Source organism: Cibotium barometz, chromosome 33, assembly GCF_041138505.1.
Source record: "Cibotium barometz isolate CiBa-2024 chromosome 33, ASM4113850v1, whole genome shotgun sequence".
In the NCBI taxonomy this organism is placed as follows: Eukaryota; Viridiplantae; Streptophyta; class Polypodiopsida; order Cyatheales; family Cibotiaceae; genus Cibotium; species Cibotium barometz.
This window is the reverse complement of record NC_141078.1, coordinates 21,732,435-21,755,929: the sequence shown is the minus strand read 5'-3', so window position 1 is coordinate 21,755,929 and position 23,495 is coordinate 21,732,435. Positions and strand designations below refer to the sequence as shown.

At 45.1% G+C, this 23,495-nt stretch overlaps 1 protein-coding gene and 1 long non-coding RNA gene across 2 annotated transcripts; both read right to left on the bottom strand.

Annotated features, from left to right (window-relative positions):
- Positions 1 to 913: 913 nt before the first annotated feature.
- LOC147619386 (uncharacterized) lies at positions 914 to 23,277 on the bottom strand. Its single transcript, XR_015261845.1, has 3 exons — positions 23,235 to 23,277; positions 23,044 to 23,153; positions 914 to 2,854 (listed from the first exon to the last, which is right to left on the bottom strand). It is a non-coding gene; the product is annotated as an uncharacterized LOC147619386 (long non-coding RNA).
- Positions 16,138 to 21,599, bottom strand: LOC147619387 (uncharacterized). The gene is made up of 4 exons (XM_086773021.1): positions 18,124 to 21,599; positions 17,667 to 18,012; positions 17,400 to 17,561; positions 16,138 to 17,294 (listed from the first exon to the last, which is right to left on the bottom strand). The coding sequence occupies exons 1-4, from the start codon at positions 19,620 to 19,622 to the stop codon at positions 16,872 to 16,874; spliced, it is 2,430 nt and encodes an 809-aa protein (XP_086629147.1). The 5' UTR covers positions 19,623 to 21,599; the 3' UTR covers positions 16,138 to 16,871.
- Positions 23,278 to 23,495: the final 218 nt, after the last annotated feature.

Below are 23,495 nucleotides of genomic sequence, written 5' to 3'. Positions count from 1 at the left end.
AAACACTACCCTAAACAAGTGATTTCTACCTGTGTAAAATGTTCAACTGTACTGTAATGTTATGTTCCACTTGAGCGAGCAACACTTGGCTTTCTCATTTCCTGATGTAGAGGAAAACAGTCCTCTGTGCACCCTTGCCCAGAAACCTCCCCACAAAGTACTCTTGCCAGAATTGGACCTTCCTGTACACACCACCTTCACCAGCAGCTACAGCAGCAGAAGGTGCATTCTCATCTTCAATTTGCATGTGATTCCATCACATGCGCTTGGTTGAACTCTTGCAGTATTATGGTTTCAAAGAGCCCACCCATGCCTATTGGCAAGCTTCTTGAGGGGCCCTGCTGCTGGGAGGGCAATTTAGGTCTTTCCCTCAAAATTGCTCGGCACCTGAGCTATGTTTCCATGGAACTGCTTGGGTGTCAGGCCGCTCCAGCCTGAACCCTTGCACAAGATGGAGGTGGAAACACAAGAAGCCTATTAGGACCACATACCCAGAAACCCTATTAGCAATAACCAGCATCGAATCTGGATTGATGACTGCACTGGCTGGCAACTCTCCTCCCAACCATAGGCTCCCTTCCGGAACCACCCCGAGCCTGAGGTCAGATTGTCCCCACAGCATGCCCTGCCCCCTGCCTCCCTGCAGCCGCTGTGGCCTTAAGGTCTTGCACGCCTTGGTAGACCGCCCTTTACTGCATGGATACCGCATAATAATCATAAGTGAGCCCAAACTGACTTATATAGTGATAATCAAGTTATATTGGCTGAGCCTTAACCCTAACCCTGGGTTAGTTTAGCACATCCCCTTAACCCCAGGTTATCCCCTAACCCCTGGTTAACACTGGCCCAAGGCCCAATTAGGCATGTAACAAAGCCTAACTCTTGTCTTATGCATGATCAGAGAATCGATCTCCATAAAGCATATCAAGCTAAAAACAAATAGAATCCCAGCTTGACATGGGTTTAATGATCAGTCCCTCCTTTATATACCAATAGACATTGGGCATTCACACTGGCCACTAACTCATGAGTGAACATCTCATGCCTTGAATCCCCAATGCATACACACCACTGAGCCCCTAGACAGTTCAGCTTGACCCATGAACCTAGTCTTCCTTTGGCAGTTTGCCTCAGACTAGTTACCACACCCACTACTTGCAAGTGCTCTCATGTATCCTTATGCTGCCATGCGTGTTTCTATTCGTCCTCTAGCACTATTTCTTTATCTCTCAGCCACATGCACCGATCCTTGCCCAAAGAATTCATCTATTGGCCTTGATCCACTCGACCCTTGCCAATCTATCAGTCAACTAAAGTCATGACAGGGTTTAGCCAGCGTTGACCAAGGTTTGACCATCCTTATATTCTCAGTATATGAGGGCTTCCACATCATCCATCCATATGATTTTCCCACATAAAAGGGCCGCAGATCAGCCACAGCTTTTCTGTTATGAAAGCACCTTGGACTATGGCTTTTCTCTGTGGGATTTCAATATTTACGTAATATTTCTGTATAGTAGAAATATGTACCTAGAAATCCTCAGCATTGAGAGCCAAAGTCCTGCATTGGTATTGATTTTTGGTTTATGTTTTGGCTGACTTTGATCTTTTACATGTAGCTTGGTACTGATGCAAATCAAGCTTCTCTGACTAGCGGTTTATGTTTTGGCTGACTTTGATCTTTTACACGTAGCTTGGTACTGAAGCAAATCAAACTTTTCTGACTAGCGGTTGATGTACTATGAGTCTATGACCGATGGAAAACTTTAGTGGAAGAAACAACAAAACAAGAATTCACCAACTTGCACCCTCCCCTCCCTTCTGCTCGCTTTCATGAATGAAGCAATTATAAAAGAACTGGCTTAGGACCAAAATACTTACTTTCAAGACTTTCAATGCATTTTTCAAAGTATGAACGTGTCAATCAACAACAACAACGCCAAAAAAAGTAATGTTTAGACTGTTATAAGCATCAACCAACCAAATTTGAATCCTTTCAGCATTGAGAGCCAAAGTCCTGCATTGGTATTGATTTTTGGTTTATGTTTCGGCTGACTTTAATCTTTTACATGTAACTTGGTACTGATGCAAATCAAGCTTCTCTGACTAGCGGTTTATGTTTTGGCTGACTTTGATCTTTTACACGTAGCTTGGTACTGAAGCAAATCAAGCTTCTCTGACTAGCGGTTGATGTACTATGAGTCTATGACCGATGGCAAACTTTAGTGGAAGAAACATCAAAACAAGAATTCACCAACTTGCACCCTCCCCTCCCTTCTGCTCGCTTTCATGTGTCACAAACAGGTCCGAATGAAGCAATTATAAAAGAACTGGCTTAGGACCAAAATACTTACTTTCAAGACTTTCAATGCATTTTTCAAAGTATGAACGTGTCAATCAACAACAACAGCGCCAAAAAAAGCAATGTTTAGACTGTTATAAGCATCAATCAACCAAATTTGAGTCTTTCCTGTACAACCACTCTCCTCTGAAAACTATAGATGACTTATTTTATAAATAGGAGAAAAAATACTTGTTGAAGAGCTTGACTCTGTATTTCATCTCTTGTTGTATCATTCCAACCATCTCCCAGTCAAAAAACAGTTCCAATTTGGTGCCTTCACAGCATTGCATCCCCCCCCCCCCCCCCCCAAAAAAAAAAAGGGGGACCTTAGTGGCTATCCTAGCAGATACATGTCTGCAAAGATATAAACTCCTTGGGTCATTCTACCAAGGATTCTGATGTCCCTTGCATAGTTCCATATAGCACCTTCTGGTGACCCTTTGCTCATATGAAGCAAACGGCGTATCATGATGCAAGAATTCGGTCCAACTATTACAATCATTCAAGTGCCTTGTTCACATAAACTTATATTAGCATCAGATGTAACATCACTCCTTGTTTGCAATAAAATATGAAATATAACCTTGCCCCACAAAGTAGTAGACAATAGCGTCCAAAGCAATAAGCACGTATTCTCTCTCTCTCTCTCTCTCTCACGTGCATGCTTCCCACCAACCTTCAGTTCTACAGAGAGCACTTCTTCAGGGTTTTAGAGGCTGGCTTCATTGAGGCAGAGTATCAATTGAGGGTACCACCTCAGGATTGAGGCATCCCACAGGAGGCCAGTGTATGGACTCGGGAAATTGAGACAGAGGAGCAATACTTATGCCGATGCCCAATCTACTATGAGATATGCGGGAGATTTCAATTGCCTCTTTTGAGATGTCATGGGTGATGCAATGTAGAGATCAGAGATGTTTGGGCTTGTACTTGATGGTGTTGCCATCATTGGGAGACTCTGGTGAGGCAACACTCAGGGAAACATGATCAGCCAGACACCTCTCAAACTTCATCAGAGACTTTTTTGATTACCATGGCGTGACAGGACGCCCACCACCCAGACTCATCCAGGGAAGAGAGCACAGATGGTGCAACCAAGCCCATGACTCTCTCGCACCACGCACCCGAGAAGTCACCAAAAGGGCACAGGCTCTCTAGAGAGCCCGCCATCCCTGCCCCCAAAGATCTAGGCCCTCCACCGGCCAGCTGCAGATGAAGGATATCCTCAGATGCCACAGAGATGTACCACCACAGGACGTGGACACTGCACTATCCACCATTCAGGAGGAGGAGGATGAGCTTTAACTCTCTTTTTGTATCGAGGATGAGCTTTGACTCTCTTTTTGTATCCATGGGCTGCTTTATTTTGTAGAGGTTTATTTTTTAAAATGTTTCTCACATCCAATTATTCATGATCATATGTAGTCAGCTCCAGTCTCATAGACCCTTTGGGTCTCTCTCTCTCTCTCTCTCTCTCTCTCTCTCTCTCTCTCTCAGTTGAGAGTGGAGACAGCCAGATATGAGCCGGGGCCAGCCACACTCTCTCTCTCTCTCTCTCTCTCTCTCTCTCTCTCTCAGTTGAGAGTGGAGACAGCCAAATATGAGCCAGGGCCCGCCGCACCAGAGGACACGATATGTCAGCTTCGTCACAGACAGGCTTAGACAGAGGCCCACTATGTATGCAGATGCCCAGTATATTATTAGATTAGGGGGAGGTTTCACAGCCTCTTCCGAGATGGATTTGGATCACTTTCGAGGATCACGGATTTCCAAGACCAGAGATGCTTGGGGCTTTTCCTCCTGGAGCTTCGTAGACACAGGGAGTCCCTTTTATGGCCCAAACCAACAGTACCCATCAGAGGACCACTACAGAGAGCTCTCACCGACTTCTTCCAAACCAAAGCGACGAGGGCAGTTTCACCCACTACACCCGATCTTCAGGCTGATGCAGGAGCTCGAGCGAGAGGAGTGACACTAGATAGAGCCATTGTGCTATGCAGAGCCTGGCACCCCGACCCTCTGGTCCCCGCCCGCGTCACTTAGGAGGATCAAAGAGATCATCTCCCACCACCACAAGACTTTCTCCCGCCGGACCAGCTTTACTACATTGGGTGCCATGTTGCAATGTCCTATGCAAGATATTTTAGGGTGATATGAGAGCTGGACACATTTGTTTTGGGATCAGATCCGACATTTCAGCTCTTGTTACTTTCTTTGTTTTTTATTTTTAGTACCCATGATGATGTATTTCATGGGCATGATGTAACCTTTTGGTCTCATAGGTCATTTTGGGCTTTTGTAGACGTTAATACAACTCTCTTTCTCTCTCTCTCTCTCTCTGTCTCTCATGTGCACAGCATGTATCTACCGTGTGCTACACGCACACAAGACTAGCTTCGAGGTTTGGGGAAGCTTGGAGCTAGGTAAGCTGATTGGCAAACTGAGTTAGGGATAGACTAACGGGCGGGCACCCAAGTACGAACGGGCGGGCGCCCAAGTGTGGACGCCCGATGACCGACCAAGAGCCTATAAAAGGGTGGCCAAGGTTAGTCATTAGTGATATAGAGTCTCGCGAGATTTGTGAGAGCTCTATGGTCACGAGCCTGGATCTAGTGCAGATGTGCACCTGCTTCATGCAGCCGAGGCCGACAGCAATCTCGAGGCCCACGAGGGTAGCTTCGTGGCGGTATGGGGCGTCATGAGGTAGAGATTGGTCGGTACATCCATCTAGTTAGCTCAGCTCGTGGCTCCGTGGGGACAGCCAAGTCTTGTGGGCTTGCCCACGGCTATCGAGGTTGGGAGGTGAGTCAGGCCTGCATCCCCATCTTGTTTGTTTGTTTTGTTTGCAGGATTGGAGTCTCGTACCAAGAGCGTTCTACGAGGAGATCTTATGGGGATTTGATAGTGGTATCAAAGCATGCCTCGTGAACGAGCAAGTCGGTAGGTAGAGAAGATGAGGCCGAAGAAAAGGTATGAGTTCAAGAAGCTTGCTGTTTTTTCTATGCATACTGCTGTTTTTTCATATTAGTATGTTGCTTTTTCATTGAAGAAACCCATGATGATGGAGATGGTGGTCTAGTAGGGTTGATTTGTTTAGCAAGAAGAAGGCTAGATGCGTTTTTTGCAGCCATATGAACAGTTGAGAGAGAGAAAACAAAAAGCATGTCGGCTTTTGTTTGTAAGAGAAAAAGAGAGAGAGAGAGAGAGAAGGTCGCCGACTGTTATTGTGCAGCGCTGGTATGCGCAGGACGGGTGCTCATCTGCAGACGCTGGCCGGGTCTTGCACACGGGCAGTGAGCGCAGTATGTATAGGCGAGCATCACCAGATTATATTTATATTTATATTTATTTATTTATTTATTTATTAAAATTTATTTTTATTTTTATTTTTTTTAAACACAAAAGCTAAAGCTCGCAAAATTTAGGACGAGGCCATTCATTCCGCTCGTATCTATGATGATACAATGGTCTCTTCCAAGTCTAAACCCGTTACCGAGCAGGGAAACAAGCACAAAAGAAAGTTCTCCGCACCAATGACTAACTTAACTGAAGGAAAGTCTTCGGACCAACCTTCGAAGAATTCAAGTTCGACACCAGCGAAGAAGAAACGTCTCCTTAAAGCTTTGAAGCTCAAGGAGGAGGGACGTTTCATCATCTGCGAAGAAAAAGGACACATGCGTAACGAGTGCCCGAAGTAAAAGGGTGCAAAGACCAACGCAGAACCCAAGCCAAAGGCAGCTAACCAGTTATCTTTGACAAGTACGTCAGTTACTGTACTTTCTCGCCCTAGTACATGTTCTGATTCTTTGTTCAACTCTAAAGTTTTTGGCTTGCATGATCTCCTCTGAGTTTATGGAGAAGTGAATGGCCATAGAATCCACATTCTTCTAGACCCTAGCAACTCACACAACTTTGTTAACTACAAACTTGTGCAAAAATTGGGTCTTGATACAACACCCAGCGATCATACCTATGAGGTACGCCTACCTGCGCGTCGGCAAGTATGGAATCGAAAGGTGGAGATGATACCAATCCGGATTCAGGACACAGAGATACTCTGGAATGCTATATTATGCACCTAGAACATGTAGACTTGTTATTAGGGATTGAGTGGTTTAAGACTCTTCAAGTCTAGATAGATTGGTCTAGTCATATTTTTTCTTTTCAACATAGGAACACCCAGTAAAGTATCTTAGGTGATTGTATACATCCCTCTCAGGGACCTCTTGTAAAGACAGTTGATTTTGAAAATATAATGGATTCTTCTTTGTATACCGCTTTCCATTGTGTATTGATTCCACTTTCTTCATTTCTCATACCTTCTATGGATGTCAATGAATTAAGTGTATTTGAAAGCAAAGAATTACAGAAGATACTTGATTCATTTCAAGATGTATTTCCTAAGGAGCTGCCATCGGGCTTACCACCTAAAAGGACAATAGATCATCCTATTGACCTGATCCCTGGTGCTCATCCTTGTTGGGGTAAAGGCGTTATGCCCACCCTTATAGTGTGTACAAGCCCATAAGTTATAGTACATAGTACACTTAGTACTTTAAAAGTACTAAGTGCACTATGTGTACTAGTGCAATATACATGTGTGATAGGGGAGTCACACACTCATGCCTCATGAGTTGACTTATCCCCACAACTCTCTCTCTCTCTCTCTCTCCCTTGCTTCTCTGTGTATGTCTCCCATGAATGAACTCTAACCCTAATTCAGTTTTCTCCCCATCAACTGGTATCAGAGCCCTTAGTGATCCCTCCCTTCCTCTTCTCCTTGATGATTTCTGTCCAAAGTCTGTTCTGGTCGTATCCTGCTTCCATCAACTGCTGGTCGCCTGCTTCCATCAACTGATTACGTGGAGCTGGTGAAGCGGTAGACTAGGCAGTCGTAGGCCTTTGTCTATACTCAGGCGAAGACTAGCGCTACTGGCGGAGATAGCGCTGGGCGTACATACGCTAGGCGAAAACAGCAGCTGGGAGCGATGGCGTAGAAGGTCGCAGGCAGGCGCTAGGCGTAAAGCCACAAAACTCGCAGCGAACTGAACTAAGCGAAGGCAGGGCGGGCGTCCGTCAGTGTCTGTGCGCGCAAGCTCTCGTTGCTGGAAGGCAGCGTAGCTGGAGCGAGTGGTGTGCGTGGCCTCCCTGCAGTTCGCCTGCATCGACGATGTTGAAACCAATCAACTGGTAGGACGGACAGAGGGTGTACGCCCAACAGTGTGTGAACTGTAGGACGGACAGAGGGTGTCCGTCTGCGGATTTCTCCACACTTCCGACGCCCTGGTCATTAGGCCACACAAGCTTAATTCTTTGGAGCAAGATGGCAGTGCCCAACGGTTCTGTGGAGGAGGCAGAACACCTACCGAATGGCGAGCCAGCACGTGAAGCAAACCCCATTGTCGAATCACTTGTGGAGCACGCCTGAGGAGAGCTACGCACTTACGCTTCTGTGTATAGAAGCTCCAACCAGCTGCAGTTCATCTGCACACATTTTCAGTAGCATCAGCATCAAGCATCAGCACCAAATTCGCCTGCAAATTGAAGAAAAATCAGAAATTACAATGTATTTTCCTCAATTTTTTTTTGGGATTTGCAATTGAGCAAGTACAATCAACAATTGAGCAGATACAGATGTCAATTGCTCAATTTTTTGAGCAAAATTGGCAAAATTGGGTGACATTGGTCACAATCAGGATAAATTTGCAGGAAATTGGTCAAATCAGGATCAATTTGCAGGAAATTGGATGTCGAAATTTGGGGCTTCTTATGTAATTGTGCAATTAAGCACTCATACATGCTGTATGATGTGAAAAATCGCACATTTGGGCAAAATTGCAGCAAATTGCAGTGCAAATCAAGGGGCTTTTGTGCCGATTTGGTTGATTTGCATGCAGGCAATCGCATTTGATGCTGTGGATAATGTGTTGATGCTTTACAAGCACTCAATGTGCCTGTAAATCAAGGGGCTTTCATGTATTTGATGTATATGTGGCCAGGGGGAAGCATAGTGAACACACAGGATGCCTTCATGTGCGTCAATGTACCATGTATGATCAGCAATTGATCTCAAATCAAGGGGCTTTTCAAGTTTGTATGCTTGTTGAGCTTGGCAAAGCAGCAGGCAAGACATTTATGCCTTGAATCCTCAAAAATCAGCTTGCAGTCAAGGGGCTTTTGCCCAATTTCTGTTCGGGACTGTTTTATGCAGTGTACAGGACTGTAAAAGTCTGATTTTCACTCATTTGGACAGCCAGGAGAGCATTTATTGCTATTGTACCTGCTGGTACAGATTTGGCACAGCTTTGTGCATGTTTTGGCATGGCTGTACACTGTTTTGAGTGACCAAAAGGTTCAATTTCAGCTGCTGAAATTGCCGGTACAGGTTTGGTACATCATTGGTGAGCACTTAGTACTGCTGTACAGTACTTTGGAAGGGCAAAAGAGCACATTTAAGGTGCTGTCCAAAATCTGCAGCAACCAGATTTTGGTGTTTTCATCACAAAAAGTGGGAGAAAAGTTGCATTCTTGCTTCCGCAGTGGGAGATAAACCTTGGGAGAACAACAGTGAGCACTTTGTGTGCTTTTGGTGCAGTGTTTGCACATCTTGGGTGCAGTGTTTGCACATTTGCAGGGAGTCAGGCATTAAAGGTTGCATTTTGCTATGGCAACCACAGGTGAGAGCTCTTCATTGCTTCACATCAAGAAGCTTGAAGGCTCGCATAATTATGATATTTGGCAAACCCAGTGCTACAATGTGTTGCTCCAGAAAAAGCAGCACAAGCCTATCAAAGAAAGGGGTGTGATGCCCGCTTATCTTACAGCTGAAGAGTGGGAAGATATGGATGAGCTGGCAAGATCTACTATCATGTTGTCTGTGTCAGACTCATTACTTTTCAGCATTCGTGAAGAGAAGACAGCTTGGGGAATGTGGCAGAGATTGCAGGACTTGTATGCCCAACAAAGTGCCTCAAGCAAAGTGTATTGGTTGAAGAAACTCATAGGCCTTCAGATGAAGGAAGGGGCATCTATGACAGCCCATCTAAATGAGTTTAATGGTATTGTCAGCCAGGTCATTAATCAAAAGTTGGCAATGGACGATGAGTTCAAAGCCACTTTTCTGTTATGCACTTTGCCAGAGAGTTGGGACACATTCAGGACAGCCACTAGCAATTCGAATGCTATGCTGTAATATGCAGATGTTGAGGGTGCTCTTCTTCAAGAAGAGATGAACAGGAAAAACAACTCTGTTGGAAAGTCCAATGCAATGAATGCACGTGGGAGATCCCAGCAAAGGGGGAAAAGCCAAGAAAGGGGAAGGAGCAAGTCTCGCTCCAAAAAGGATTTGGAATGCCATTATTGTGGCAAGAAGGGACACATTAAAAAGCAATGCTACAAATGGAAAAATGATCAAAAGGAAAAGGGAAAAGGCAAAGACAAAGAGAAAGATGAAGCCAAAGATGTAAAGCCAAAGGGCAAAAGTGGAGTCAAGATTGAAGAAATCAATGTGTCACATGCAGGTGGCAGTGAGGATGAGGTCCTCTTTACGTCTTCACTTGATGCCCATTCACTTCTTACAGGTGGTCATGGTATGCACTCATGGATCATTGATTCAGGTGCCTCCTTTCATGTCACAGGTTGCAGAGACTTGTTTGTCAGGTACACTGCTGGCAATGAAGGAGTGGTTTATTTGGGTGATAACCATGCATGCAAGATTCTTGGCAGAGGTGATGTGAGGCTTGTATTTTCAGATGGCTCACAGCTTATGCTCCATGATGTCAGGCATGTGCCTGAGATCAAAAAGAATCTGCTTTCTACTGGACAGCTTGATGATGCTGATTATGTTACCACATTTGGTAGTGGAAAGTGGAAAATTAGTAAGGGCTCACTGGTTGTTGCCAGGGGCTCTAAGGTGGACACTCTTTACTTCATGCATGCAGGTGTTTGTCACCATGCTAATGTAAATGCAACCGAGCTGCCGGAAATCTCTATGTGGCATAGCCGGTTGGGACACATGAGTGTCAAGGGAATGGAGCAATTGTCTCGTTTGGGTTACTTGCCTTCTCTAAAGTTTTCAAGTTTTCAGTTTTGTGAGCATTGTATATATGGTAGGCAACTACAGTGCCCCCACAAGAAAGCTCTTGGACAGAAAGATGCTCAGTTAGAGCTTGTGCATACAGATGTATGTGAGATGCCTCAGCTTTCTTTGGGAGGGGCAAAATATTTTGTGTCTTTTATAGATGATGCCACACGCAAGGTGTGGGTTTATCCTCTTCGTTTGAAGAGTGATACATTCTCAGTGTTTCAGAAGTTTGTTGCTCATGTTGAGAATCAAACTGGCAAAACACTGAAGGCTTTGCGTTCCGACAATGGTGGAGAGTATACGTCCAAACAGTTTCAGGACTTTTGTGATGCTAAAGGCATCAAGAGGGAGCTCTCTACTCCTTATGATCCTCCACAAAACGGGACAGCAGAGAGGATGAACAGGACCATACAGGAGAAGGTCCGTTCTATGTTGTCACATGCTGCATTACCTCATGGTTTTTGGGCTGAAGCTGTTATGACAGCCGTTCACCTTATAAATAGGTCACCTAACACGAGGCTTGGTGGGAAAGTGCCAGAAGAAGTATGGACAGGGAAGCCTCCGTCATACAAGCACTTGAGAGTGTTTGGTTGCGTTGCGTACGTGCACATACGCAGGGAAATGCGCACCAAACTTGATCCTAAGTCTCACAAATGCATATTCCTAGGATATGGTGACAGAGGTGAAATGGGGTATAGACTTTGGGATCCCATGAATAGAAAGATCATACGCAGCAATGATGTCATTTTTGATGAAACATGCATGTATAAGGAGCCTGCAAGGCAACAGGAGCCTGGCAGAGTCATCTTTGATGATGATGGACATCATGGACAACAACAAAGGGCTGTAAATCAGCCATTACAGCAGGAAAACCAGCCCTTAAATGGTGCTGAAAATGGTCCAAATGGACAGCCAGAGATGGCAGAACATATCCCTATGGATATACCACAGTTGGAAGATATACCGGGCATGATTTTTCAGCCTTATGGCATGGAACAGGAGCCACCAATGGGTGATATGCAGGCTGGACAGCAACCTGCAAATGATGGTCATTGGGTACGGAGGTCCACTAGACCCTCCAGAGCCCCTGACAGGTTTGTTCCAGGGGTTGACTATTTGATGCTTACTGACTGTGGAGAGCCCTCATGTTATAAAGAGGCTTTACAGAGGGCAGACAAAGCTCTATGGGAGCGTGCCATGAAGTCAGAGATGGATTCTCTGCATAAAAATGGAACTTGGAAGTTGGTGCATTTGCCTGCAGGCAAGAAGGTTTTGCCACGCAAGTGGGTATACAGGCTCAAAGTTGCATCTGATGCAAAGCCAAGATACAAAGCCAGGTTAGTGGCTACGGGCTTCAAGCAGGAATATGGTGTGGACTTTGATGAGATCTTCTCTCCAGTGGTCAAAATGACCACACTTAGAGCTGTGTTGGCTTTGGTTGCGCATGATGATCTGGACTTGATTCAGATGGATGTGAAGACTGCTTTTCTTCACGGTGATCTCCATGAGGAGATATATATGCAGCAGCCAGAGGGTTATGCAGTAAGTGGAAAGGAGAAGCTTGTATGCAAGCTGAAAAAGAGTCTTTATGGGCTCAAACAGGCACCAAGAGAATGGTATCATAAATTTGATACATTCATGAAATCTCAGAAATTCAGGAGAAGTGACATAGATCACTGCTTGTACACCAAGAAAGCTTTGGATGGCAGTCTATTGATCCTCATCTTGTATGTTGATGATATGTTGATTGCCGGGAAATCTCGTAAAGAGATGGATGCCTTGAAGAAGAGGCTGCATGAGACCTTTGATATGAAGGATCTGGGTGATGCAAATCACATCTTGGGTATGCGGATACTTCGGGACAGAAATCAGCATGTGTTGTATTTGTCTCAGAAGGAATACATTGGCAAAGTCTTGCAGAGGTTCAATATGGACGGGGGGAAGAAAGCTAGTACTCCTTTGCCTCCATATGTGAAACTCAGTGCTATGGACAGCCCACAGTCGGATAGTGACAGGGCTGATATGGCCAAGATTCCGTATGCTTCAGCTTGTGGCAGTCTCATGTATGCCATGGTTGCTACTAGGCCGGACATTGCATTTGCAGTGGGAGTGGTTTCTAGATACATGGCCAACCCTGGCAAGAAGCATTGGGAAGCAGTGAAAGGTGTCATGAGATACCTGAAGGGCACATAGGATTTGTGCATTTGCTTTGGCAAACAGGATGCATTAGTGCATGGTTACACGGATTCGGATTATGCCGGTCATCCAGATAACCGGAAGTCTACTACCGGTTATGTATTTACATTCACAGGAGGTGCTGTGTCATGGATATCCAGGATGCAGAAGTGCACAGCCTTATCTACTACAGAGGCCGAGTATATTGCAGCCACAGAGGCTTGCAAGGAGGCATTATGGCTATCTCGGTTAGTGGTTGATTTGGGCTATACAGGGGATATTCCATTGTTGCATTGTGACAGTCAGAGTGCCATTCAGTTGGCAAAGAACCCTGTTTTTCATGCAAAAACGAAGCATGTGGATGTGAAGTATCACTTCATCAGAGAGGTGATAGAGAACAAGCAAATTCAGCTTGTTAAGATTCATACGGATGACAACCCGGCTGATCTGTTGACAAAGAGTTTGCCTCCGGAGCGGTTTGCTCATTGCAGACACTTGATGGGCATTGGATGAGGCCATTTTCAGCCTTGATATGGCCTTGTATATTATCATGTACATGCTGATTTTTTCTTTTCCTTTACTTAAGGGCACTTTGCCTTTAAGTGGGAGGTTGTTGGGGTAAAGGCGTTATGCCCACCCTTATAGTGTGTACAAGCCCATAAGTTATAGTACATAGTACACTTAGTACTTTAAAAGTACTAAGTGCACTATGTGTACTAGTGCAATATACATGTGTGATAGGGGAGTCACACACTCATGCCTCATGAGTTGACTTATCCCCACAACTCTCTCTCTCTCTCTCTCCCTTGCTTCTCTGTGTATGTCTCCCATGAATGAACTCTAACCCTAATTCAGTTTTCTCCCCATCAATCCTGTTAGTATTCCACCTTACAGGATGAGCCAAGCTGAGGAAGATGAGTTGGCTAAACAACTCGAAGATTATCTGAGGATGGGCCAGATCCGTCCAAGTAAATCACCTTGGGGTGCACCTATGTTGCTTGAGAGAAAGAAGGACAACACCTGGCGAATGTGTATAGATTACAAGAGATTGAACAAGTTGACAATTAAGAACCGTTATCCTCTCCCTGGATCAGATGACCTGATTGACCGGTTGGCAGGAGCGAAATATTTCACGAAGATAGATTTACGTACTGGCTATCACCAGATACGTATTCATGAAAGGCATGTCGAACGAACCACCTTTCGAGTTTCTCGTATTACCTTTTGGGTCAACCAATGCTCCAGCCACTTTCCAGCAAATGATGAACGATCTTTTTCGTGAACATTTGGGAAAATTTGTGGTTGTGTTCTTGGATGATATTTTGATATATAATCGTACTCTTGAGGATCATGTTAGACACCTCACGATTGTCTTATCTATTTTAAGACAGAATCGACTATATGCTAAGTTAAGTAAATGTGAGTTTTTTATGAGAGACATCATTTACTTGGGACACAAGATCACTAGAGATGGATTGAGCATTGACTATGACCGAGTTCAGAAGGTTCTGGACTTGCCTATACCACGAACACTGAAACAACTTCATTCTTTTCTCGGTTTTGTTGTTTTTCTTTGGAAATCTGAGCGAGAGTACTCTCAGCTCACACTACCGATGACCGACTTGTTGAAAGATCGTGGACGTAAGTCAAATCAGCCTATCACTTGGAATAATGATCTGGATATGGCCTTCAGACTTTTGAAAGATAAAGTCAAGGAAGCACCTATTTTAGCATTACCCGATCCTAGTCGGCCTTATGTTCTTGAAACTAAGGCCAGTGACTATGCCATCGGGGCTACTCTATTTCAAGATGATAGACCTGTTGCTTTTGAAAGTAAAAAGCTAGACGACACTCAATCTCGTTGGCTAACCCTTCAGAAGGAGCTTTATGCTGTGATTCACGCTCTCAAGGTTTGGAGACATTATTTATATGGCTCCAAGTTTGTGGTATTGACTGATCATCATTCAATCAAGTATGTGTGTGATGCGGACGATTTGAGAGGAAGGAAAGCTCAATGGGCTGAATTAATGCAAGATTTTGATTTTGAGATTCGTTATAGAAAAGGGTCCATGAATAGTGTTGCAGATACGCTTAGTCGAATTAGAGAGGTGAATACTTTGTCGTTCATCGAGATTTCTACTGAATTATTTCAGTCATTGAGAGAGCTTTACAGAACTGATAGTTATTTTGGTCCATTTTGGCAGAAGATCCAAGACGGGAGCTCATTGATTGACCAAGACTCGATGATTGAGCAGCCTACCATTCACGCTGCAGGAGGGCAGTGGATGATTCGGAATGGTTTACTATTCCGTAATGACAAAATTTGTGTACCACAGATCCCGGATATTCGGTCCAAGATTCTTAAGGAGTGTCACGACGCCCCTTCTAAGTTCTGTTGGACACCCTGGGGTACACATGACATTATCGTTACTGAAACACACTTTTTATTGGCCAAAGATGAAAGGCTATATAGAAGATTATGTTCTCAAGTGTCAAGTTTGTCAAGCAAATAAAGCTAAACGCTTTATACATGTTGGGTTGTTGCATCTTTTGCAAATCCCAGGTAATAAATGGAAAAGTATTTCTCATGTGAAGTTCATCCTGTATTTCATGTCAGTAGACTTAAGGAAGTACTAGGTGGAACAGACCAGTTAGTTACTCCTTAAGAAATCATAGATGTCGAGGACATGACATTTGTTCCACACGAACCTGAAAAGATTCTTGGATTTCGTGAAAGAAGATTGAGTAATACGCTTATCACGGAATACAAGATCAAGTGGAAGGATCATGTTGAGGAGGACGCTACATGGGAGACATTGACTACTCTTCAGAGAGATTACCTTGGCTTTTTAGTGAGCTCACGAGTGAGCTCTTAGAGGAAGGGGCGTATGCCATGTGCACAGTGTGTATCTACCGTGTCACACAAGACTAGCTTCGAGGTTTAGGAAAGCTTGGAGCTAGGCAAGCTGATTGGCGAGCTGAGTTAGGGATAGACTAACGGGCGGGCACCCAAGTACGGACGAGCAGGCGTCCAAGTGTGGACGCTCGATGACCGGCCAAGAGCCTATAAAAGAGTGGCCAAGGTTAGTCGTTAGTGATATAGAGTCTCGCGAGATTTGTGAGAGCTCTATGGTCAGGAGCCTAGATCTAGTGCAGACGTGCACCTGCTTCATGCAGCCGAGGCCGGCAGCAATCTCGAGGCCCACGAGGGTAGCTTCATGGCGGTATGGGACGTCATGAGGTAGAGATTGATCGGTACGTCCATCTAGTTAGCTCAGCTCGTGGCTCGGTGGGGACAACCAAGTCTTGTGGGCTTGCCCATGGCTGTCGAGGTTGGGAGGTGCGTCAGGCTTGCATCCCCGTCTTGTTTGTTTGTTTTGTTTGTAGGATTCGAAGTCTCGTACCAGGAGCGTTCTACAAGGAGATCTTATGGAGATTTTACACTCTCTCTCTCTCTCTCTCTCTCTCTCTCTCTCTCTACGAGGAGATCTTATGGAGATTTGACACTCTCTCCAACGAGAAGATCTTATGGGGATTTGACTCTCTCTCTCTCTCTCTCTCTCTCTCTCTCTCTCTCTCTCTCTCTCTCTCTCTCTCTCTCTCTCTCTCTCTCTCTCTCTCTCTCTCTCTCTCTACGGGGAATCAACAGGTCCCAGGAGGTCACGGGCATTCCCTGGAGTGTATGGGTTTCTTCCATCACGTCACTGCTGCATCGCTCGTGCTTCGCACTCGCCCACTCTACACGCTTGAGTATGGGAGATATTTCTTAGAGCTGGGAGCTGCACATGGTCTTGTTATCTACGACAAAATGCCCCAATGGCCCTCTCCGACGCCCTCACCTCCTTCCCTCACTCAAGAGGTACTAGCACCATGCAAGGTGGTAAGGTACGTAGTGTACGGTACGCTATCAGTACGTACGGAACGTACTTCTGTACGGAACAAATTTTAAGGTACGTAAACAGTACATACCATTTGTAAACAGTCCTAGAAACCTGAATATTTTGTAGACATAGCAACCAAAATACTTAAAATAAAGAGACTGAACCTCATTACTTAAAGTTTAAATCAATTATCAGTTACCAAGCCCATTACACAATACCTCATGTTAACATTAAACAGTCATAGTGATATAAGCAAGAACCATGAAAATCATAGATAATAAAAGAGAGTACAAATATCATGTCTACAGCTGCCAGCACATGAGTGCAAAAAGCAAAACAATGAAACACTACACAGTTGTCTAGACTCTAGAGTCTAGACGCAAGAGTCTCAAATCTCATCATCAGATGAAGATGATGAGTCTTCTGAAGAGAGCATGCCTCCATCATTGATACCATTGCCCTCTTCATCGAACTCTGGCTCAGTAGCAACAAGCTCCAGTGCATCCTCATCATGTGCCTCGGGAATCTGAGTGTGAATGAGTTCGACAGCCTCATTTGCACGCCTCTGCTGGGTGCGACGAACTGGAAGCTTTCCCCTGCAAATGCTCTCTCGTCTCACAGAGCCTGGATCTGGAGCTGCCGGGCGTAGAGGAATGCTAAGAGATTGTGCACGTGAGCGGATCACACAACGATCCACGCTCTCAAGCTCTCTATGTAAAGCTCTCAAAATCTCCTCTTGCTCATCTCTAATCTGCCGATCCACAAGCTCCGGGCTGGGTAAATCTACCATTTTGAGTAGTGTTGGATCAACCTGTTTAAACATGCCACAAATTGCATATTGGACAATGGACATCCATTGAACTACAAAAAAATTTCTACTTCTAAGTTCTTATTGAGTCCAAATTTCAATGTATACCTGCTTCGGTGACCCCAAAGCATGGTAGCTTCGCACGAGCCTCATGTTGGCTCTGCAATACACCAACTTCTCTAATTGAGAAGTACTAAGGCGATTCCGAATCTTAGTGTGTATAAGGGAGTATGAGCTCCAGTTCCGCTCACATGCTCCAGCTGAGCAATCCTGTGCAAAAATGAGTGCCATGCGAGCAAATTTGTAAATCTTTCAATGCTAAAACATCAATCTTCATTTCCGAAGAGTATACTTTAGAGATTAATTACAAGTTACCTGAGATAGAACACGAAGAGCAACTCGTGAAAGGTTTGGAAGACCAACCCTTCCATAAGAGTGCCACCATGTCAAAGGGAATTTCATGGCTTCCTTTCTCAATGACACAGGTCTCGCAAATGAAGCACCAATACCACTCATGTAAGTGGTGAACTCTCTATCAATCTGAAGTTGCTCCTCCTCTGAGAACATCCTTCCCACATACTCTGACTGCTTCATGCTCAAAGCAGTATTATTCCATAGCTCTGGCGACCTGTAGAGAGGATGGAGCATGGCAGCCATCGCATGGATGGGACGGCTCATGAATGTCCACCGTTTGTCTACAATGTCCAGGATCTCACCTCGGCTGAAAATGAGAGATTGAACATACATGTCTTAGGTTATAGTGCTAAGAGAATCGAGAATCGAGAAGTCATAAAAATCAAAGAAAGAGGAAGAAATTAGAACTATTGCTTACCGTTGAGCAGTCATCATGGAGCACTGAGCAACATGGTCTTTCATTTGCATAAACAAATGAAAGACCAGCCCCAAAGTTGAGCCCTCCATGTCTGTAAGTCGGAGAAGGACATACATGGGCTTAAGTGCAACTGAAAGGCTATGAACTTGCTGCCAAAAATCATCATCCAGGATCCGCCTCTGCAAGTATTTTGTACGCTCATCCTCTGAATTATGCATCTGTCTCCACCTTGGATCCACAACTGTTGATGATAGTGAATCTCTTATCTTGTAGAGCCTATCCAAGGCCAAGAACATGTAGGCAAACCTGGTCTTGGATGGTCTCACCATATCCAAAGGGCTATGGCTCCGAAAGATGGCAAGAGCCTGATGCTTCTTGCGGAAGAAGGTGGTGATCTTTACAGCATCTGCAACAATGGGCTGCACCCAAACAAGCTTCCCAACGTCTTCCATAAGTAAATCAAGACAATGGGCAGCACATGGAGTCCACACTATATGTGGAAACTCTGCCTCGACCATTTGACCCATTGCCTTGCAGTTAGAGGCGTTGTCGGTCACCACCTGCACAACATTGTCCTCCCCAACCTCAAGGATAGCCTGTCGAATGTGGCCATAAATGAACTCCCCTGTGATCCTGTCGCCTGCTCTCCCTGCATCCACGGCACGCAAGAAATAGGTGCCCAAGCAAGATGACACAAGGATATTGATTATGTGCCTCTTGCGAATGTCTGCCCACCCATCTGAAATAATAGTGCATCCAAACTCCTGCCAACCTGCTTTCACAGGTGTGAGCGCCTTGTCTATCAAGGCCTTCTGCTCATCCAACATGGATGTACGCATCTTCGTATACTGAAGACCTGTCCATGTCTCAGTAGGCCCTACCTGCGCAATTGCTTTCACCATTCTTTTCCATTGGTCTGTCCTTAACACATTGAAGGATATATTACACTCAATAAGAGTGCGACAAATCTCCATTTCTGCCACCCTTTGCCGCTCTTTTACCCAAGCTTGTGATGAGATACAAGAACGCAGAGTGGATTGCTTTGATGCCTTCCCTGTACCTCTCGCATCTTGTGGCAAGAGGTCCTCATCATCAGCAATACGTGCCCTCTTCCTGCCTGTGGTGGATTGGGCTGAAGCCGAAAGACTTTCACCCTCATCTACTGTACCTGAACCTGTAACATCTCCAATAAAAGCATCATGGAGAGCATCTTGCGTACTTTCACCACCTCTAACACTGCTTGCACCACCCATTGCAGGACAATTCTCCGCAATCAATTGGTCCCTCACAGCTTGTGGTATTTTATCACATGGACCACATTGATTGGTGCACCCGATACCTGTCATGTGCTTGATGACGCGAGTTATGGTGCTAGTGTACTGCTCCCCGCAATACTTGCATGCCCATAGCCGAGTACCTGACCCTTGTTGAGAAGGGGTGTTAACAACCCTCAGGACATTGGTGTGGATTGCCCAGTTCGGGTTAGTCTTGCGCGGCATGATGAAGCCTGGGCGTGAGAGAGAGCGAAGAAGAGCGAAGAAGCTACTCTGCAGAGTTTTGCAGGTACACACGATTGTGCAAGTATTCACATGGACCCAAAATTTGGTCGCTTAATGCCCAAAATCTGGTCGCTTATCCGCAAGCACATGGTCGCCACACACGTTTCGCCACGCCACGCCACGCCACGCCACTTTTTTTAAAAAAAAAACCGTACGGATCCGTACAGTACGGTACTGTACCGTACCGTACGGCTGTACCGTACCGTACGGAATCAACCTTGGTGCATACATGGGAGTCCCATGGACTACCTTATGGGATCTCCGGCTTTGGCACACCTCCTCCCTGACTTCTCCATCCCGCCACCCCCCTTTGAAGCTGACCATACCTACCTCTCTTTCACTCTTACCTGCACACCACCCATCCCTCCTCCACCACCCTCCATCTCACATTACACCCAGGTCCATTTTGATCACAAGCTTGACCTTGTTTACTCCAACCACATCTACCGCCAACTCCAGGATGTGGAACCTACTATCCCCCTACCTATCCTCACATCACAAATCACAAAGCGCCAAGCACAACGAATTTCTCAATGGCTCACCCAAAGCAAAAAACGGGAGTTCTACGCTCCGAAAGAGGGTGAGTTATACCAACTTTTCTTAGGGCCGAACTGCAAAGAGGCCCAAAGGAAATTCCGACAACATCGCCCCCACCCCCCCCCCACCTATCACCTGCCCGGACACATGGCACTCCTAAGCACGCTCCCTTTATCATTATCCCCCATCAACCACCTCTACTCCCACCACCAGATCCCTGCCCAGCCACCTCCGCCTTCTTCACAAAGGGCATGATCCTCAAAGCCATTCGTAGACTAGGTAATGGGCGAGCCCAACATCACTAGGGAGTCGGGACTCATTGCCGAGTACATCTCATATCCCGATGATACCCTGGTGCCCCTACTAGCCCACATTTTCAATAGAGCCCTTTGTGAAGGATTAAAGAACACCATCACCCCCATTCTCAAAGGCAGAGATCCACTTGACCCTTATAATTACAAGAATATCATGATTAGCCACACATTGGCCAAACTCTATGGATCGGTGCTAGAGGCAGAGCTTAGTTCATTTGAAGAGAGACAAGGATGCAAAGCCTCAAGACATGCAGGCTTTCGGATGAGGTACTTTACCCTTGACCACACCTTCACCCTACCTACCATCATTGAGGAGGGTACAACACAACATCAAAGGATTTACTGCTTTATGGATTTCCGCAAAGCTTTTGATATTGTACCCCAAGCCCACCTCCTACACCGTCTACAGGAGATAGGAGTCCCATCTGACATGGTTCGGAGCATCTTCGCCCTCTTTGAATCCGTCACCGGACGAGTGAGAGCCCCAGGAGGTACACTACAAAATATTTCTAGCACTATTGGGGTGAAACAGGACTGCCCTCTATCACCCACTCTTTTTAGCCTCTACATTGATGAGATCTCGAGCTTCAATGATGGATTAGGCAAGGCTGGTCCCACACTGGCAAGTATTTTGATCCCCATACTACTTTATGGGGATGACATCACCCTCCTCAAATTCAGCCAAGGGGCTTCAGAGACAGTTGGATGCATTACAGAACTTTTGCACTCAACGAAACCAAGGTAATGGTCCTCAATACTTTCCGCACCTTCACATCCACATTGAGCTTCACATACACAGGGGATCTTATGGAGATTGTCTCATCCTACTGTCTGATCAGCAGAAAACCATCAATCCCACACCAACTTATCCAGGCAAAGCTTGCTTCAACCCATAGTCACATAGAAACGCGTTTTTGGGTTCAGAAACTCCGAAACCCCGAAACGGCCGAAACGCCAAAAACGCGTTTCAAAAACGGGGATTTTTTTTCGTTTCTGAAAAAAACAAATTGTCTTTTTTTTATTTTGTCTAAGTGTTTTTTTTTAATGTTGGGCTCTCTCTCTCTCTCTCTCTCTCTCTCTCTCTCTCTCTCTCTCTCTCTCTCTCTCTCTCTCTCTCGCACAATCACCTCTCCTCCTCCTCCTCCTCCTCCTCCTCTCTCCCCCAATTTCTCACAAATTTCCAATTCCCTAAATTCTCAATTGCCCAATTTCTCACAATTGTCCAATTTCTCACAAGTCACAATTCCACAACTCCCCAATCGCCCAATTCTGACCACAATTGCCTAAGCTTTTACCATATTTTAAGTGCCTAGGTAGCACTAGGTAGGCCTACAAATAATTCTACAAACTACAAGTTCTAAATCATTTTATTGTATTTATATATAAAAATTTACAAAACCTCCGCATTTCTTAGCCGAAAGATGAAACATTTTGTCTCAAAACATCAAAAACCTCGAAACGTCAAAAGCTTGAAACGTTTCTGGTGACTATGCTTCAACCCCGACGGTAGTGGATGCACTCTTCCAAACAGTCATGTACCTCCATCACATCAGTCACATGGATCCCCACGGGTACCCGAGGCTTGCCTTGGAATCGTTGAGACAGCTACCACTCGAGGGCTACTCTAGAGTATGGTATGCCGTAATTTCCACTTGGTTCTCAATATATGGGCTCTGCATGGACTGCCTACCATCCCTTCAGTAGAGTTTGGACTCCCCTTTTCTCCAACTCTCTCACGATGACACCAACTGGGAGATCAATTCCTCATGGCGCCCGCTCACTGAGGATGGATTCATCCAGCAGCCGAGCTACATAAGTGGTCACATGTCCCATGCCATGTGGATTCCTTTTAATATTTGGCACATAAATGTATCACTCCAATGAGATAGTTTTATTATGCTTCCAATTTATTTTCCATTATGCCATGGACATTCTTGTATCACATTGGTTTCATAATCTCTCTCTCTCTCTCTCTCTCTCTCTCTCTCTCTCTCTCTCAATAAGTGCGCTAACATAAACCCTTTACATTGTGGGTGGCAGGCTCACCTTCACTAGTTTCCAAGACTGGCCTGATAACTCGCAGCAGAAGTAACAGAAAATCATGTGATGTCGAGAGGGGAAGACCACAAGCAAGGATGCTGGTTCAGTTGCAGCACCAAAGAATGGTGGCAAACTGCCTATGGGCCATGGGTGCATCTACAAGGACTCCAAGATGATCCACCCATTGAAAGAAAAGGGCTCTTTTTTAAAAGACCTTGTTCCTGGCAACTGAATATGTAAGCCTAATGTGGCTCACTTTGTAAGTGCAGGAAGTGTTTGACATACTTCCAGCTTGAGACGTACTCAAATAGAAATGAACGAGGACGTGTTACACAAACAGACATGTCGTGTAACATAATTATAGACATGTAACATGAGAAATGACAAACGTGGGAAATGTATCGTGAACATGAGTATAGACAAGGAACATGACAAATGACCAAAAAACATGACAAAGGAAATGAATGTACCTTGAGCGGAGCTAATTTTGCCAAGAGAAAGAGACCAAGAAAACGCAAACGCTCACCTCATCGTATTTCCCAGCATCGGAGTACATTCATACAGCCACTCAGCGGGTGACCTATGAATGGACAAAAAGCAAAGACGGCTCAGAACACTGAAGACACTAAGAAAAGAAAGTAGCAAAGCAGAAGACCCAGACCTAAAAGCAAGTACGGTTCGAAGCTTGAACCTCTCTAGAGGTAAGGTTAGAACAAAAGTTTTATCATTTGATATATATCTATACGTTTATATATATATATATTCACCTGAACTTAAATTTTAAAAACAATGTTGGGGCCTATTTTCACTCTTTTGTTCATTTACTATTAACTATTAGTAGGGGTTGTTAATCAATACTCAAAGGTCTACCACCCTTCCCTAAGCCACTCAAGTGTGCCTCCTTGTCCGCCCCATTAGGAGA